At 64.4% G+C, this 18,985-nt stretch overlaps 1 protein-coding gene across 1 annotated transcript; it reads right to left on the bottom strand.

Annotated features, from left to right (window-relative positions):
• Positions 1–6,379: 6,379 nt before the first annotated feature.
• On the bottom strand, positions 6,380–13,598 carry LOC114203122 (melanoma-associated antigen 8-like). The gene is given in 4 exon segments (XM_088028613.1): positions 6,380–7,420; positions 7,422–7,639; positions 10,424–10,498; positions 13,239–13,598. Coding segments are annotated over 2 exon segments (1,053 nt in total). The 5' UTR covers positions 7,578–7,639; positions 10,424–10,498; positions 13,239–13,598; the 3' UTR covers positions 6,380–6,523.
• Between the last annotated feature and the right edge of the window lie 5,387 nt (positions 13,599–18,985).

Here is an 18,985-nt window from a genome sequence, read left to right as displayed (position 1 = left end):
TGAGAGAAACACACGATCGAATGGTAAAGGAACAGAGGCACGGGAGTAGACCCCATTTCCCCTGCAGCAGGATTCCAAAGAACCAAAGCAGACACCGCTGCCTCAAGGAGGAGGAGCACAGTCGGTCACCGCGGCGGTGAGGGCTCTGCAGAGTGACTTCCTTCCAAACAGGACAACGTGGAACGGGCAAATAAGAGTCACTTTACCGTGGGGCAACGCCTGACAGCCTCTACCTCAGCCACGTGCTCAAGGTCAACATCAACAGGGACAAACCGCATTCCTTATCCATATACCCCCTCCATACGATGTGCTGGGAATCTCTTTCCTCTGTGGCCTTCCTCTCAGAAACCTGTGGCCCCGGTCCAAGGCTGAGAAATCTGGGAGACAAACCCCAACGGACACACATCCTACAGTGTATCTGACCAGGACTTCTCAAAAAAAAAATAATAATAATAATAACCTCAAGGTCATCCGCAATGAAGTCTGAGAAACTCCCACGGCCGAGAGGAGTCCTGGGAAGACACGACAACTCGATGGGATGGGGCCATCCTGGATGGGAGGCTGGCATGGAAAAACGGACATCAGGTAGAAGACTAAGGACATCTGAGTAACGTGGCCAACTTTAGTTAATATTATCGCGTCAACGTGGGCTCCCAAGCTGTAACTCGAGGACCCTACCGGTCTGAGATGTTAGTACCGGGGGAGCTGGGGCGGCGGTATATGGCGCCTCTGGGCACGAGGCGTGCCGGCTTTCTGTCCATCTAAACCTCCCCAACATCAAGCCCACGGAAACTGAAAAAGAGCAAATGGACGATGAACCTATTTTAGAAAAGCAAGGAATCAAGCAAAAACACACGCACACAGAACCAGGCAGCGGGAAGTATCACCTTCCTCCGGAAGACCCCAGCCCCTTGCCCCCCATGAGCCTCCGAGCCCGATTCGTCCACCACTCTGGCCTCCTCCGCCTCGCTTGCAACTCAGGACCCCATCCCTCCCCTCCGGCCCCTGGCCAGGCCTAGAGCAGCCTCGCGTTCGTCTCATCTGGACCACGGCAGGAGCCCCTCGGGGTCCCGCTCCATCTGCAGCCCCCACGTCAGTCTCCCGAGTGGCCTTCCAGAACACAAGAGCGATGGCGTCCTGCGTCCGCACAAAGCTCCTCGGCATCCTACTCAGTTGAAGAAGCCCCGCCGGGCCTGGGCCGGGCCTCCAAGGCCTCGTGGGACCAGCCCCGCGGACAGCAGGGTCCCCACGCCCGGCCCTGCCCCGGCCCCGGCTTGTAGTCAGCGGGCGCTCTCCTCGGCCTCTGCGCCAACGGGACTCAGCTCAGGACCCCATGAGCTAGCTGCTCCCCTCCCCGCGTGCCTGCAGCCTGGTCGGACATCGATGCTCAGGAGGTGCCCATAAACACGAAGGGGGAGTCAGACCGCCCCCCGGGGTGTCCACGCGAGCAGTTCTCGCGCACACGGCCTCAACCCGGGCACCGCACAAGGCTCGCGGGGCTCTGGGCTGACAACATGCCCGGCAGGAGAGGCGTCCTGGGGGAGGTCAGATGCCTGCCCCAGCGCCCTGTCCTCTGCGTGCCCAGCCTAGCAGCGCGGACCGTCCCGCCGGCCGGCTCTAGAACACCTTGGACCGTGTTGGCTCGGTCCGGACACGTGAGAGGAACTAGCCCGGGGCACAGATTGTCAGCGGGAAGGAAAGAACTCCGTGAGTCTACGGACGCGGGGATCAGCAGACAGACCCTGCTTCGGCGTCTTCACGGTCCGGGGAAAAGGGACACCTTCTGCAGGCAGTAACGGTAGCTAAGTCTACGGGCACCTACTCTGGGCCGGGCATCTTAGGGACGTGTGGCAGCGTGTACGACGCACATCAAGGCCTTGGACTTGTACTCAGACCACGCCCGGTTTCCCCGCCCAGCAGTCGAGCCCTAGGGAGCTGAAGCGTGGGCGCGCCAGAACTCATGTTCCGACCCAGCTCGCTCCGGGAGCAAAGCCCGGGCCCCGCACCGGCCCGAGGGCCCCTCCCCGCAACCCGCACGGTTCCGGCCGCCCTGCGCGGGGACGTCATGCCCGCTGCTTCCTGTCCCAGGACCGAGGGGGACCACCGCAGCAAAGCCAGGCAACGGTGCCACCAAGAGCCTGACACGGGACCCTGCCCACGTGGCCTCTCCCGTGGCCTTGCGGTCACCGTCTGTCCGAGAGGGATTCCATGCCCTGGGGGCTTAAGTGGGGCCGGGATGGGGTGTGTAAGGTCGGAGAAAGCCCACTCGCACGTGGATGTAGGAGCGACGGCCCAACGAACGCTGCCCTGGCGTGGAGGCATGGCCCCGGCTCTCCCATGCCCCTGCCCGGTCTGGTCCCCTTCTCTCCCAGCCGGCTGGGGGGCCCAACGTTGTCCTGCAGGCTCACTCCCCTGGGCAGGCTGGACGTCAGGCACACAGCAGGCCAGCGGTTCAAAACACCCACCCGCCGGGTCTCAGGACTCTCCCCGCCTCCCCTGCAGCGTGAGTGTCTGGGGGACACTTTGCACAGACCCTCCGGCCGGGGGCTCGGGACACGTGGCTTTGCCCCGTCACACTGTCCTGTGGATGTCCCTCGGTCTCACACGCTGCCCCCCGCCACCGGCCCAGCCCTATCCCTGTGCTCGGGCCCCGCTCAGCGCCTGAGTCCAGGCAGAGAGGCCCATGACTCGCTCAGGAAGGGCCCTGGGGGCGGGTGCCGGCGATGCATGTCCCAGAGGAGGGCAGGTGGGTGGGGGACAGACTGAAGGTCAGACCCCTGCGGAGGAGGCTGGTTTCAGGGCACGCTTGGCCGTGGCCGGGCAACGGGGGCTTCTGAGAGGAGCAGGACCGTGACGGAGACACCCCACGCCAGCCCCTCACCGGGGGAGGCTCAGGCCATCTAGAGGGCGGCACGTCGTCCGGCTGATGCGCAAGGGGGCTGCTGCCTGCTCTGCCCAGCCCTGGCCACAACGGCAGGGCACCTGGGTGATGTGTGTCAGCCCACACAGACACGATGGAGAGAACGTTGCCCCCAGGAAATGCCTCCCTGCGGGACCCTAGTGCTGGTGCTTGGGGTGTCCACAGTGCTACATGCCAGCAGTCCACGATGGCCTGGAGCAAACACCGGCCCTCACCCTCCAAGTCCGTTCCCTCCCAGGACAGTACGTGGTGGCCCTGCTTCCATCCTCTGGTCCGGGGACTTGGGCCAGGAGCACCCGGTTCCTGAAGTCGCCCAGGCTCCAGCTCCCCTCGGCCTCGTCTGAGCTCCCATGACCCTCCCCTGCTCAGCGCGGGGCAGTCCAGATGGGCTCTGGCGGGGGTGCTCCTCCTTCCACGTCTCCTAGGGCGGCCGAGCCTCGGCACAGCCTGCCGCCCGGGAACCCGAAGGCCCCTCCTGCTCGGCTGCTTTCAAACTCCTCGTTTGAGTCTGGGGATGTCTGGGGTGTGTGGGCAGGGAGCGTCCCGGGGACCACCGCCGTCATCTGCTAGTCTGTCCTCTGCTCCAACGGCCCGACGGCAGACAGCAGGGTCCCGGCTGGGGGCGGCTGACAGGTACACACGCCTTCTCTGGCTCAGCCTCAGGAAGCGCCATCTCAGAGTCACCTTCGCAAGGCGCCCAGCTTCATGCAACAGTTGGTGCTACACCGGACTTCTCCGAACATAACTCGTCATCGGACACAGTCTCACAGAGTCACCGGGCGGTGACTGTCGTTTACGAGGAGGCCCCGGGACACTCCCCACCGGGGTGTCTAGTCAGCTCTAGCAGAAACACAGGCTCGCTGGGAGGGCATTCGTGTCTGGGGACGCCCAGAGCCCGATGAGGGCAAGTGAACATCAGCACTGGGGAGGGAGCGCTTGGCAGTGGGGAGACAGGAGGACAAAACCCCAGACGTTGCAGACTGAGGCCAGGGTCAGGAGACACGGGGCAGTGCCGGCTGCAGGGCACCTGGGGGCTGCGGGCCAGGCCCCAGGCAGAGGACCCGCCCACCACCACCACCACCACTTACAACAAGGCCAACGGCAGCCGGCTGCTGGGCTCCCGAGAGGGACTCACCTCGGCCCTGAGGGGACTGACGGGGTAGCTCAGGGACCTGACGGTGCCGGGGGCACGAAGGATTCCCACGGCCCGTTTCCCGAGCGCTGGCTCCTCTGGGGAACGCCGGCCGCCCGGCCCAGGGCCGTCAGGCACACACGTCGGGCATGTCACCCCGACGGGTAAATGGGCCTGACACCAGAGTCTGGCTGAGGAGACAGGGTGCTCTCTGCTGTCATAGCTAAGGAAGTAATCCATGGGCCCTGGGGCACCGTCGGCAGACATCCCCGGGCCACACAGGATTCTGCACCTGAGCCTTCCTGAGCGCAGGGGGACTGGCGACGCAGTGTCCCCCTCAGTCTGGGCACAGGGGGCGAAGACAAGAGGGGCCCGAGCCCTGGACATCTCTCTGACTCACTCTTGTGTACTACAGACTCAACCCAAAGCAGCTTTTCTACTTTGTTGTGCCAAAACGCCCCTCATTTCTGGGAGGAGTCCCTGAGAAAGTCCAATTTGCCTTGAAGTTGTCCACCTTGGCCAAGTGCCCACCCACCAAGGGGCGGGGGCCTCAAGTGCAGGATCGCACCTATTTATCAGGAGTCTGCACAGTCACGTGGCTCTGGTTGTTCGCTACATCTCAGTGGGGGGGAGATCGCCCTCCTCAGGCCCTAGGCCCTTTCTGCACTTCCCATGGCAATGACCTCCGAAATCTCAGGGGGCTGAGAATGTTCTCCTTCCTCTGATGCAAGGTCAGAATCTTAACCTGTGAGTCGCTGCTACTGACCCCATCTGGAAGAGGCCAGAAGACGTGCACACTGGCGTAGGAGGACCTTTAGTGATTGGGAGATCCGTCCAGGGTTAATGTAACCTCCACCCACCACACTCCCTCGTCTAAAGGTTTTCCGTTGCCGTGACATATCACAGAATTGGAGTTCAAGTGGAACCTCAGAGAAACGAAGCAGAATGCGCTCTCTGCATATGTACCTCCAGGAGGATGGATCATTCCATTAGGGTGAGGGTGGGGCAGGGGTTCTTGCCCCGCTGGCTGCAACTCCCACAAAGGTCCCCCAGTAACAGGAAAAGAGCAACTCGATTCCTCTTTGGCGCTTCTCTTCCATTCACACCTCTGAGACGCCTGCATTTCCTCCCACTAACACCCAGCCACTGTGTAGGACGGGCCATGGGGAACTCGGGAGACCCAAATAAATTCTCAAGGCCTAGGAGACAGCGGGGATTCCCCCAGTCCAGGGAGAACGGGGCCGTCCGGGACCTCTGCATTCCCTCGTGCAAAGAGACGGTCGTTCACAGAACCACTGGAGATGACAGGAATAAAGCCACTAAATCTTCACTGGGTTCAAATGGCAGGTGACGAGGGCCCAGCACACTGACGCTTCCTGCCACAGGAGAGTACTCGGCCCTCTCCAGACTCCAAAGCAAACCGCTCAGAGCACTTATCCATTTCGGAAATGCCTCCCCCCCCCCAAAAGGCACCCCATCTCCAAACAGGGCCAGAGTCACAGATCCGCTTCCCGGGGACCAGCTACGCAGAAGCAATCACGGGGACACTGTGATCACCCCAGCCTCCCCCCCCCCCCGCCACGGCTCGCCCCGGGAGCCGCCCCCGCTCACCCTGCCTCCGTTTCTTCTGCAGGAATCAGGGCTCCCCTCCCCACCTTCCTGCCAGGACTGCGGCCCCTAGACTCAGTCCCCTGTGGCTGGGACGTGTCCTGCTTCTGGTAGTGTCCTCACTGCTCACGCCCAGGGCCTTCCAGAGAGCAGAGCTCAGCCCACGTGTGGGAATCAAGGAGCCAGTGAGCAGGGCTCCCTCTCTGCTGGGAGGACGTCTCCCCTCCACTCTGGAAGAACCAGGCCAACGCAGGAGCACACCGGTGCGTGCCTTTGGTATTCGCGGAATCACGGACAGGAAGGCATCAGAAACAAGAACCAACAAACTTTTCCTTTTATTTCTCTATTTCCTGACCCCCATCCCTTCCCTCCTCCTTTCTTTCGCCTTTTCAACCCATCGCTAGACCGGTGCCCTGTGATTTTGGTCCGGAGCAGAAACGAGGAGGCAAGGGGTCCCAAATGGTTTCCAGGACATGACAAAACTCTTAACTCTTGAACTGGGTACGGACAAACGCTGCGGGGTGGATGTCACTCACACACTCAGCCGCTGAAACGGATGAAACCTTCTATGGCCAGGAACCCCACAGGGGAGCTTTCTCCAGGACACCAAGCTCTGGATGTGGGAGTCATCCCAGGGAACTGCCCCCCCCCCCCCCGCCACCCCCGGGAGGCTCCTGGCCCTGCTTTCTTCTCCCACCCTCCCCGGCCCTGCACTCTTTACGACGCCCAGGGCTCTGTCTTCACGCACACGTGCGCACACACACACGCACACACGCCCCAGGGAAGAAGCAACAAGCAGCCTCGCTTCACGCCCAGCACCCTGGAGGAGAAGCTGCCGACCCCAGCGAAGCTGCCCCCGGGGCTCAGGCCCCCTCTCCCTCATCTCTCACAGCCTCTTCAGACAGGGCCAGCGCAGAAGCCGACTGCCCAGGATTGAGCCGGAGGAAATACTCCTCCATTTGCAACGGGCTGGTTTCGGCGTGGGCCCTGGGACCCCACAGGAACTCGTAGCGGGCAGGGTCGCTGCCGGGCACCTGCCGGTACTCCACGTACCCTTCCTGCACCCAGACCTTGGTGAGGAGCTCCCTGGGCTCCCCGTAGATGATGTGCTCCTGGCCTGCATACACCCCCATGAAGGCCAGCGCTTCCCACACCTCCTCCTCGGGGGCACGGTCATCCTCCACGAGGATCACCCCCAGGACGTAAACCAGGAGGCCGTTCTTGGGCATGCCCTGCTCACCGCTCAGCATCCCGTCACAGGTGAGGCCCAGGACCGGGACCAGGACGTAGGAGTGGTCGCTGGGGTCCACTTCCTTCACATGCACGCCAAAGACCAGCTGCATGCACTGGGAGGCCTGGCCCAAGATCACAGGGAAGGCAACCTGGGCGTCGTTGCCGATGACCTCCAGCATCTCCACCTGGCTGGTGGGCTGCTGGGTGCGATACTTGAGGAGCAGGAAGGCCACCAGGTGGGCCGCCTTCAGGTGGAGTGTGGTTTGCAGCGGGGGCGGGGCCGCTCCAGGCTCCAGCCCAGTGCCAGAGCCCTCCTCCTCCAGGGCTGAGCCTGAGATATCTTCAGACAGGCTCCAGGGAGCGGCTGCCCCGGCACTGGGCGGCGGGCAGGCACTCAGAGGGCTCTGGGGAGGGCTTGGAGACCCAGCGGCAGACCCGTCCTCTGGGGTGTCTGGGGTGTCGAGGAACAGGGAAAAGTAAGAGGAGGAGGAGGACAGTGAGGAGGAGGAGGAGGAGGAGGGAGGAGGAGGAGGAGGAGGAGGAGGGGGAGGGGGAGGAGGGGGAGAGGAACTCCTCGGCCTCCGCAGCCCAGGACAGCGGTGCGGGAGGCAGGTGCTCGGCCTCTCTCGGGTCCTGAAGCTCTGCCTCCAACTTCTGGAGCTCCTTGCTCTCACCCAGAGGCATGATGACTTCCGTCTGGCGGCAGGCACCCGGTGCGGCCCGGTGGGCGCAGGCGACCCAAAGGCCTGGGAGAGAGACGGGGCGGGAGGAGCCTCGGCTGAGGAAGGGCCCCGTGGCAGCTGTGACAACGGCGACTCCGGGTCTCCGTGCGGGCACTCCCTGGCCTCACAGGGGTCTCTCCCCATGGGCCGCCTGTCCTCCGAGAGACCCAAGGGGGAAGCCAAGGGCCTCCTCCCTCTGCCCTGTGACCTTAGGAGTCCTGCCTGACACCAAGGCCTTCGCCTCCCAGGTCCTGAGTCCCCTGGAGGAGGGAAGGAGGGGGCACCTCAGGGCGCAGACTGGGAGTGCAGCCCAGGGTCCCCGGGGGCAGGCAGGAGGGCTGGGTCTGACTCCGGGAGGTCCCCACTGCGGGACACCGGGGGGGGGGGGGGGTGAGGGGGGGTGGTCCCCACTCGGCGCACTCGGGGGACTCACCTCTGCCCTGGCAGGGCCCGGGCCCCACCCCTCTGCTCGCCTGAAGCAAAAGCCTCAGCACAAGACCACACAGCCCTGAGCCTGAACAGAAGGACGGGAGGGCGGCCCCATCTCACCGCACTGCCCGGGGCCTCCCAGGTTCCCGGGGAAGGGGAGGCTGCTGCGTCCTTGACTCCTGCCAGGGCCCAGGATCCTACCTCCGCTGACCTGAGTTCAGACCCTCAGACCAAGGCCTTTGCCTCCCTGAGAGCAGGGATCTGGAAGGAAGAAGGGGCTCAGCCCCAGACTGGCCCCGCATAGAGTTCCCAGGGCTGACAGTGGGGGCAGGCCAGGCTTCTGGGGCGGGTCCCCTCCTCGTTCTGGCAATTGGGGTCCACTCCCTTCCCTCGGGGTCCTCACCTGGGACTCCTGTCACCCAGGTGGGCTTCCTCAGATGACCTGATGCTGTCCTCTCAGAGCATGGTCCTCGCCTCCCTGAGAGCTCCCAAGAGCCTGAAAAGGCACCTTGGATACTGTGATTTATAAGTAAATGTAGGTTTTGCTCTTTGTCCACAGGCGCTGGCTCTCTGCTCTCAAACTTTTGCAATTTCCAAAGTGTGGGGAATGATAAATGTGTCGTTTGTTAATGTCCAGGAGGTGACTTTGGGCAGCACCTTTGGATGGGGGCTGGGTGCCAGGAGAACCAGCCAGGGGGCTAGAGGGTGGGAACTTTCAGTCCCCCCACCCCCTGAGCACAGGAGAGCGCAGAGGGGGGTAGCCATTGAGTGAGGGAGCCTCCATCAATCCCCAAAGGGACAGGCTCAGAGAGCTTTCAGGTGGGTGACATGGAGGTGTGGGGGGAGGGGCGCACTCAGAGGGCATGGAAGCTTCTCCACACCCGTGCCCTCCCGTGGCCCACGCAGCTCTCGCGTCTGGCTGTTCCCGAGCTACATCCGTTGGCAAGCACCCGGGGGTCTAGTGAGTGAGTTGTGTGCCTGAGTTCCGTGAGCTGCTCCAGCCCGTTCGGGGCAGCGGCGGACGGGGTCCTGGGAACCTCTGCTTTAGGGCCTTTTGGTCACAAGCACCCAGAACAACCCAGGGCTGGCCAAGTGACCACCCAATGGTGGGACGTTCTTGTAGGCCCGAGCACCTACTCTGTGGGGAAGCTGCTGCCATCTCTGGATAGAGCCTCAGAGCTGCCTTGAATTCCTAGACTCTTTGTGGGCGGGTGAGATCCACTGTCGTGGGCAATGCCCCCTCCATCTTGCAGTTGGTACCAAAAGGCATCTCCACCACACGCGGTTGTTACCAAAAGGTATCTACACCACATCTCCACCACATGCAAGATCACAAAGGGCTGGCTGTGGGGCCTGGCCCCCCTGTCCTGGGTTGGGGAGTCCCTCAATCTCTGAGTAGGTTCCTCTTTCTTCCTGCCAGGGCCTGCCCTTCCTTCCAGCCCCCGACCTGAGACAGAAGCCATGTGCCCCTCAGACCAAGACCTCAGCTCCCCAAGGACTCCCCACCTTCCGGCCCATGGGACAAGTGAGCATGCCACCTAGGGCCACCGCTGACTGTTCCTTCCGGGGCTGACACCAGGGCAGAGGTAGACTCTGTGCAGTCCTTTGTTTTCTGAGATGGGGGCGGGGGTAAGGTCAGCCCTCCTTCAGGGTCCTCGTACGGCTGCCTGGGGGATCCTGGGATCCTCCCTCTGCCGCCTCGATGTTTCCCACCGGCCAAGGGCCTCACGTTCCAGAGAGCCCCCAGGCCCAACCATGCGGCAGAGGAGCCACATCCAGCCATCCCTGCTAGGCCCTCCCTGGGCTGAGAATGGGGAAACTGGACTCTCGTTAAGGTCCCTTCTCTTTCGAAGTGGGGGGAAACATTCATACCCTCCATCCTCCCAAAGGGTCCTTTTCTTGAGTCCTGGCCGATCTTTGAAGTCTTTTCTCTGCTGATCAGGTATGGCTCCCTCTGTAGAGCTGAAGTCAGCCCTCTGAACAGAATCTCACCTCCCTGACAGCGGCAGGGAGTGGGTGCACCACCCGCAGCCTTCCCTGCCTCCGCCCTCGGAGGGTGCCGAGCGTGGGAGAGTGGGGCCCACTCTGCCTGGATGGGAAATGCCCTCAGCATCCTTCAGGGGTGCATACTGATTCCCATCAGGGCCTGCCACTCTCCCTTCTGACCCACAGCGTCCTGCAGAGCACGTCCCTCAGAACCTGAGGAAAGGTGTGGGACGGCTCCTCAGGGTGCGGCCCAGGCAGCAGAGGCCTGAAGCCCCGGAGCTGACAGTGCGCTGCGTCGGACTTGGGTGCTCAGTGGCCCTGTCTGCGGTGGGACGGGCGAACCCCTGGCTCCACGCTCAGAGCAAGTACCTCACCTTGACCACTGGCACTCACCTGCGCCTCCCCTGCTCTGGGACCTTAGAGGCTCCTGCCTCGGACCTAGGCCTCCACTCTGAGCTCTGGAAGACCCTGGAGGAGAAAAGGAGGAGTCACTTCGGGGTGCAGACACAGAGCACGGCACACGGGCCCCACTGGGGCAGGAGGGCTGGGGCGGACTCTGTGAGGTCCCCATCCGTCCAAGCTGGGCGATCCCCTCCTTGGCCCCTCAGGGGACTGCTATTTCCCCTGGCAGGGCCTGGGCCCCACCCCCGCAGCCTGAGGCCACAGGGTCACAGCAGGACCACGCAGCCCTGGGACCCCACAGAAGGTAAGCGAGGGGGCCCACCTCTGCCCACGCCTGCCAGAGGTCTAAGGGCTCGTCTCGGGATCCCAGGGACGGCCAAGCTTGGGTGCCGTCTGTGCTGGGTTGGGCCCACCTCTCCGTCTAGTCCTTGACCCCACGGAAGGCCTGGGAAAACTCCCTGTGTTGACCCGAGGCCACCCTCCTGGTGCCGAGGCCTCATCCCTGGGAGACGCCAGAAGGAAAATTCAGGAGACACAACTTGGCCCACCGATCGCCCATCTCCCCAGGGCTGGCAGCAGCGGCAGGGTAGGCCCGGGCCCTAAGGATCCTGCTGTGGGAGGCAGCCCCTCATTTCTCATCTGCCCCCCACCTCAGGGCCAGACCCAGAGCCAGGGCACCTGCGTCCTCTGCTACCTGAGTGCAGACCCTCAGGCCCCGGCCCTCCCCATCCTGAGAGGAAGGATCTGGAGAGGAGGAGGGACTCAGCCTGACAGGCCCCACCCAGGGTTCCCAGGGCCGCCAGGTAGGGGTGGCACAGACTTCTGGGCCCTCCTTCCTGGTCCCGACGGGTGGGTTGGGAGTCACTCACTGCTCCCCCGGGTGTCCCCACATTGACTCTTGGCAGGAGCAGGGGCTCCTGTGTGTCTCCCAGATGGGCTTCCCCAGATGACCTGACCCCGACCTCTCCCAGCATGGTCCTCAGCACCCTGAGAGCTCCGAGAAAAGGGGGAGGAGCCAGCACGTCCTCATCCACGGCCACGTCTCCATTTCCCACTGACTCCGGGCTGGGGTCCAGGGTCTCTCAGCCCTCCCTCTGCAACTTCAGCGTAAAGCCCAACAGGACCTGGGCCTGCCCCTCTGCCCCGCTGAGGGAGGCCCTGCTCCTTCGATCCACCAAGGACCCCAGGTTCTCGGGAGACTCAGATGCAGAAGTCCGGCCGCACTGGCCACGTGTCCCCATCCCGCCCAGGGGGGCCTCCCTAGACTGACCTCATGGGTGGGCTTCTGCGGGGCTCCCCTCTGTCCTCCCACAGGGTTTAACCCTGGCCTCTGCACGCCACCCCCCGCCACTGGGGGACCAGGGCCCTCCCCTCTGCCCACGTGAGCATCTGCTCCTTTCATCGGGCCCTCACCTCCGTCTCTCTGAGACCCGGATTCGGAAGTCCAGACTCACTACGGGTTCCAATCACCCCCCTCTCCCCAATGGACCTTCCCTGACTGACGCTGTGCCGGGGTCCAGGGTCCTTCACTCCTCCCTCCGCAATCTTAACACGAAGCCCAGCAGGACCTGAGCCCGGCCCTCTACCCACCTGAGGGAGGCCCTGCTCCTTCTGCCAAGGCCCCCAGAGTCTTTGAGACCTGGATGTGCAAGTCGGGACTCACCAGGTGCTACCAACCCGCCCGCCTCTCCCCCGCGGACCATTCCTGACTGACGCTGTGCTGGGGTGCAGGGTCCCTCACTCCTCCCTCTGCATCCTCAGCGTGAAGCCAGCAGGACCGGGGCCCGCCCTCTGTCCAGGCGTGTGAGACCCAGCCCCTTCTGCCAAGGCCCCCAGAGTCTTTGATACCTGGATATACAAGTCCAGACTCACCACGTGCTCCCATATCCGCCGCCCCCTCCCCCCCTCACGGACCTTCGAGCATTGACGCTGTGCTGGGGTCCAGGGTCCCTCACTCCTCCCTCTGCATCCTCACCGAAAAGCTGCCGACCAGATGGAGGCCCTGATCCTCCCGCCAAGGCCCCCAGCGTCTTTGAGACCCGGATGCGGAAGTCCGGACTCTGCACGTGCTCCCTTCCCCCCCTACCCCGGGGACCTTCCCTGACTGACGCTGTGCTGGGGTCCAGGGTCCCTCACTCCTCCCTCTGCATCCTCAGCGTGAAGCCAGCAGGACCGGGGCCCGCCGTCTGTCCACCCGAGGGAGGCCCTGCCCCTCCTGCCAAGGCCCCTAGACTCTCGGGAGACCCGGATGCAGCAGTCCGCCGCACTGGCCGCGTGGCCCCTTCCCGCCCTGCGGCCTTCCCGGACTCACCCTGGGGCCCGACCTCGGTGAGGTCCCCTCTGTCCTGGGCTCCTGAGTCCCTCGGTCCTGCCCCCGATCGATCCCCACCCCGGCACCACTCGGACTCCCTGGGGCTGCCTGTGCCCCTGCCCCGTCCCGACCTGGCACCCTTCCCCTCTGACCCAGGTCCTCAGCTCCCTCAGACCCCCGCCGCGCATTTCACCGGACGCACCCACCTGTGGCCACCCTCCCCGGGGGGCCCCCAGGGCCGGGCCGCGGCAGGGCCCGAGTGGCCGGACCTGAGCGGGGAGCAGTGGCCCCCACAGTCCTCCCCTCTCCCCCGCAACCCGCTCCAGGGAGGGCCCGGGCCCGTCCATCTGGGGACCCCTGTCCAGTGCCCGGGCCGCGGCGGGAGGGGCTCAGCGGGACGACGCTGTCCCCTGGCGGGGTCGCTCGGGGCTGCCGGCATGGCGACCTGGCTCCTGGGGGACCCCGCACTCTGTGCTCCCTCACGGGTGCGTCTACCTGCACGCCTGGCGTCTCCCGACCGAGGGCCGTCCTCCCACTCACGGAGGTCCCGGCGTCTCTCAGGCCTCCGAGGCGGAAGTCGGCGCTCGTCACATCCGGACCCCACAGGAAGGGGTCCCGTAGGGTGCCAGCACGTGGGGCGCAGATGGGTTCCGGGGTGGGCTACGTGGGGCAGGAGAGGGGAGCGGCGTGCCGAGTCCGGACTTCCGCATCCGGGTCTCACAGACGCTGGGGCCGTGGCCGAAGGAGCGGGGCCTCCCTCCGTTGGGCAGAGGGCCGGGCTCAGGTTCTGCTGTGCTTCACGGTGAGGATGCAGACGGAGGAGGGAGGGACCCTGGACCCCAGCACAGCCTGGGTCCTGGAAGATCGTGACGGGGCGGGGGCGTGGCGGCGTGGATGGGAGCACGTGGTGAGTCCGCACTTCCGCATCCGGGTCTCACAGACGCTGGGGCCGTGGCCGAAGGAGCAGGGCCTCCCTCCGTTGGGCAGGAGGGAAGGCCGCAGGTCCTGCTGGGCTTTACGGTGAGGATGCCGAGGGAGGACTGAGGGACCCTGGACCCCAGCACAGCCTCGGTCCTGGAAGGTCCGTGACGGGGGCGGGGCGGATGGGAGCACGTGGTGAGTCCGGATATTCGCATCCGGTCTCCCAGGCGGTGGGGCCTTGGAGGAAGGAGCGGGGCCTCCGTCGGGTGGGCAGAGGAGAGGGCCCAGCAGTAACCGGAGTCAAGGTATGAACTCTGGGGAAGGACAGAGGAGGTCTCCCAGACGGTGGGCCATAGTGTCTGTCCCGGAAGCTCTCTGGGGTCCATGGGGATACGTCGCGAGTGCCGCCTTCAGGTGCTGGGTCTCAGAGAGTCCGGAGGTCTGGTGTAAGGAGCAGGGCCTCTAGTTGGCAGGCCGGGGGGGGGGGGGGGGGTGCGGGGGGAGGAGGGCCCAGGTTCTGTCAGGAGTCAAGGTGAGGAGCAGAGGGAGGAATGAAGGACCCTGGACCCAGTAGGGAATCAGTCCTGGGAGGCCCCTGAGCGGGAGGAGGACGAGTGGCGTGTCCAGACTTCCACATCCGGGTCTCAGAGAGGCTGGGGGCTGGGGTAGGAGGCAGGTCTTCAGGTCAGCAGCAGGGAGGGCTCCGTTCCTGCTGGAATCCAGGTGAGAACACTGAGGGAGAACTGAGGGGGCCCTGGACCCCAGAACAGAGTCATAGACGGGAGGCTCTGGAGCAGCCGTCCGCCTGAGGCGCACCCCCGAATTTGGCCTTGGATCTCAGGGATGTGCGGGGCGGTCAGAGGGGAAAGGACTCGGGACAGCAGAGGGCAGGGCCCCACGTCTTGTTGGAGACCAGGAGGGAGGCCGGCTGAGAGCTGAAGACCATAGAGCCTGAAACAGACAATGATTTTGTTGCCCTTGGGCTCCTTCTTCCATGTGCCCCAAGGTGGGGGGGAGCAGCTGAGGTATTGACTGACGTCTGCAGCCCGGGTCTGAAGGAGGTGAGCCTTGGTCTGAGGAGTGGGGCCTCAGGTCAGCAGAGGGTGGAGTCCCAAGACCCTGAGGGAGGCCTGAGCAGACACCCACCCAGACACAGGGTTCCCAATGAAGTCCTGCCCCAGTGGTCAGTCCTGCGAGGCCAGGCCAGGGGTCAAGAAAAGTAAGGGCCCCACTTTCTCCTCTGGGTCTCAGCGGGTGGGTGGCCTTGGCCTGCAGGATGCATCCTGGGGTTAGAAGAAGGGATAGTTCCAGGTCCCGCCGAAAGTAAACAGGAGCACCTTGCGGACAAAGAGTGGACTCCCACCCCAGGACAGAGGGGCCGACCCCGATCTCAGCTCTTTGTGAATTGGGTGGGGTGCAGGGGGAGGGCGTGGAGTGCTGCCTCCTCACCCTCCGAGAGGAGGGTGAGGACCATGCTGGGAGAGGTCGGAGTCAGGTCATCTGCGGAAGCCCACCTGGGAGACACACAGGAGTCCCTGCTCCTGCCAAGAGTCAGTGTGGGGACCCCCTGAGGGAGGGGTAAGTGGCTCCCACCGCACCCCTCGGGACACGGAGGGGATGGCCCCGAAATCGGTGCAGCCCCTACCTGGCAGCCCTGGGAACCCTGGGTGGGGCCTGTCAGGCTGAACCCCTCCTCCTCTCCAGCTCCCTGGTCTAAGGGAGGGGAGGGCCTGGGGCTGAGGACCTGGACTCAGGTAGCAGAGGAGTCAGGGGCCTTGGCTCTGGCTCTGGGCCTGGGGCCGGGGGGGGGGGCGGGCGGGGCAGGAGTCCTTGATGGGGAGATGAGAAATGAGGGGCTGCCTCCCACAGCAGGATCCCTAGGGCCCGGGCCTACCCTGCGGCTGCTGCCAGCCGTGGAGAAACGGGCGATGGGTGGGCCAAATTGTGCCTCCTGAATTTTCCATCTGGCGTCTCCCAGGGAGGAGGCCTCGGCACGAGGAGGGTGGCCTCGGGTCAACACAGGGAGTTTTCCCAGGCCTTCCGTGGGGTCAAGGACTAGATGGAGAGGTGCGCCCATCCCAACACAGACGGCACCCGAGCTTGGCCGTCCCTGGGATCCCGAGACGAGCCCTTAGACCTCTGGCAGGCGTGGGCAGAGGTGGGCCCCCTCGCTTACCTTCTGTGGGGTCCCAGGGCTGCGTGGCCTTGCTGTGACCCTGTGGCCTCAGGCTGCGGGGGTGGGGCCCAGGCCCTGCCAGGGGAAATAGCAGTCCCCTGAGGGGCCAAGGAGGGGACTGCCCAGCTTGGACGGATGGGGACCTCACAGAGTCCGCCCCAGCCCTCCTGCCCCACTGGGGCCCGTGTGCCGTGCTCTGTGTCTGCACCCCGAAGTGACTCCTCCTTTTCTCCTCCAGGGGCTTCCCGAGCTCAGAGTGGAGGCCTAGGGTCCGAGGCAGGAGCCTCTAAGGTCCCAGAGCAGGGGAGGTGCAGGTGAGTGCCAGTGGTCAAGGTGAGGTACTTGCTCTGAGCGTGGAGCCAGGGGCTCGCTCGTCCCACCCCAGACGGGGCCCCTCAGCACCCAAGTCCGACGCAGCGCACTGTCAGCTCCGGGGCTTCAGGCCTCTGCTGCCTGGGCCGCACCCTGAGGAGCCGTCCCACACCTTTCCTCAGGTTCTGAGAGACGTGCTCTGCAGGTACGCTGTGGGTCAGAAGGGAGAGTGGCAGGCCCTGATGGGAATCAGTATGCACCCCTGAAGGATGCTGAGGGCATTTCCCATCCAGGCAGAGTGGGCCCCACTCTCCCACGCTCGGCACCCTCCGATGGAGGAGGCAGGGAGGGCTGCGGGTGGTGCACCCACTCCCTGCCGCTGTCAGGGAGGTGAGATTCTGTTCAGAGGGCTGACTTCAGCTCAACAGAGGGAGCCATACCTGGTCAGCAGAGAAAAGACTTCAAAGATCGGCCAGGACTCAAGAAAAGGACCCTTTGGGAGGATGGAGGGTATGAACGTTTCCCCCCACTTCGAAGAGAAGGGACCTTAACGAGAGTCCAGGTTCCCCGTTCTCAGCCCAGGGAGGGCTAGCAGGGATGGCTGGATGTGGCTCCTCTGCCGCATGGTGGGCCTGGGGGCTCTCCGGAACGTGAGGCCCTTGGCCTGTGGGAAACATCAAGGCGGCAGAGGATCCCCCAGGCAGCCGTACGAGGACCCTGAAGGAGGGCTGACCTTACCCCCGCCCCCACCTCAGAAAAGAAAGGACTGCACAGAGTCCACCTCTGCCCTGGTGTCAGCCCCGGAAGGAACGGTCAGCGGTGGCCCTAGGTGGCATGCTCACTTGTCCCATGGGCCGGAAGGTGGGGAGTCCTTGGGGAGCTGAGGTCTTGGTCTGAGGGGCACATGGCTTCTGTCTCAGGTCGGGGGCCGGGAGGAAGGGCAGGCCCTGGCAGGAAGAAAGAGGAACCTACTCGGACACTGAGGGACTCCCCAACCCAGGACAGGGGGGCCGGGCCCCACAGCCAGCCCTTTGTGATCTTGCATGTGGTGGAGGATGTGGTGTAGATACCTTTTGGTACCAACCGCGTGTGGTGGAAATGCCTTTTGGTACCAACTGCAAGATGGGGCGTTGCGCACGACAGTGGATCTCGCCTGCCCACAAAGAGTCTAGGAATTCAAGGCAGCTCTGAGGCTCTATCCAGAGATAGCAGCAGCTTCCCCACAGAGTAGGTGCTCGGGCCTACAAGAACGACCCACCATTCGGTGGTCACTTGGCCGGCCCTGGGTTGTTCTGGGTGCTTGTGACCAAAAGGCCCTAAAGCAGGGGTTCCCAGGGACCCCGTCCGCCGGCGCCCGAACGGGCTGGGAGCAGCTCACGGAACTCAGGCACACAACTCACTCACTAGACCCCCGGGTGCTTGCCAACGGATGTAGCTCGGGAACAGCCAGACGCGAGAGCTGCGTGGCCACGGGAGGGCACATGTGGAGAAGCTTCCATGCCCTCTGAGTGCGCCCCTCCCCCCACACCTCCATGTCACCCACCTGAAAGCTCTCTGAGCCTGTCCCTTTGGGGATTGATGGAGGCTCCCTCACTCAATGGCTACCCCCCTCTGCGCTCTCCTGTGCTCAGGGGGTGGGGGACTGAAAGCTCCCACCCTCTAGCCCCCTGGCTGGTTCTCCTGGCACCCAGCCCCCATCCAAAGGTGCTGCCCAAAGTCACCTCCTGGACATTAACAAACGACACATTTATCATTCCCCACACTTTGGAAATTCCAAGAGTTTGAGAGCAGAGAGCCAGCGCCTGTGGACAAAGAGCAAAACCTACATTTACTTATAAATCACAGTATCCAAGGTGCCTTTTCAGGCTCTTGGGAGCTCTCAGGGAGGCGAGGACCATGCTCTGAGAGGACAGCATCAGGTGATCTGAGGAAGCCCACCTGGGTGACAGGAGTCCCAGGTGAGGACCCCGAGGGAAGAGAGTGGACCCCAATTGCCAGAACGAGGAGGGGACCCGCCCCAGAAGCCTGGCCTGCCCCCACTGTCAGCCCTGGGAACTCTGGGCGGGGCCAGTCTGGGGCTGAGCCCCTTCTTCCTTCCAGATCCCTGCTCTCAGGGAGGCAAAGGCCTTGGTCTGAGGGTCTGAACTCAGGTCAGCGGAGGCAGGATCCTGGGCCCTGGCAGGAGTCAAGGACGCGGCAGCCTCCCTTCCCCGGGAACCTGGGAGGCCCCGGGCAGTGCGGTCAGATGGGGCCGCCCTCCCGTCCTTCTGTTCAGGCTCAGGGCTGTATGGTCTTGTGCTGAGGCTTTTGCTTCAGGCGAGCAGAGGGGTGGGGCCCGGGCCCTGCCAGGGCAGAGGTGAGTGCGCCGAGTGGGGACCACCCCCACACTCACCCCCCCCCCGCCCCCCCCCCCCCCCCCCCCCCGGTATCCCGCCGTGGGGACCTCCTGGAGTCAGACCCAGCCTCCTGCCTGCCCCCGGGGACCCTGGGCTGCACTCCCAGTCTGCGCCCTGAGGTACCCCCTCCTTCCCTCCTGCAGGGGACTCAGGACCTGGGAGGCGAAGGCCTTGGTGTCAGGCAGGGACTCCTAAGGTCACAGGGCAGAGGGAGGAGGCCCTTGGCTTCCCCCTTGGGTCTCTCGAGGGCAGGCGGCCCATGGGGAGAGACCCCTGTGAGGCCAGGGAGTGCCCGCACGGAGACCCGGAGTCGCCGTTGTCACAGCTGCCACGGGGCCTTCCTCAGCCGAGGCTCCTCCCGCCCCGTCTCTCTCCCAGGCCTTTGGGTCGCCTGCGCCCACCGGGCCGCACCGGGTGCCTGCCGCCAGACGGAAGTC

The sequence above is a fragment of the Eumetopias jubatus genome, unplaced genomic scaffold (genome assembly GCF_037043125.1).
Source record: "Eumetopias jubatus isolate StellerSeaLion01/CBP00866 unplaced genomic scaffold, mEumJub1_p1.0 scaffold_11, whole genome shotgun sequence".
Classification (NCBI taxonomy): Eukaryota; Metazoa; Chordata; class Mammalia; order Carnivora; family Otariidae; genus Eumetopias; species Eumetopias jubatus.
The sequence above is the reverse complement of the archived record's forward strand: the minus strand, read 5'-3'. Positions and strand labels throughout refer to the sequence as shown.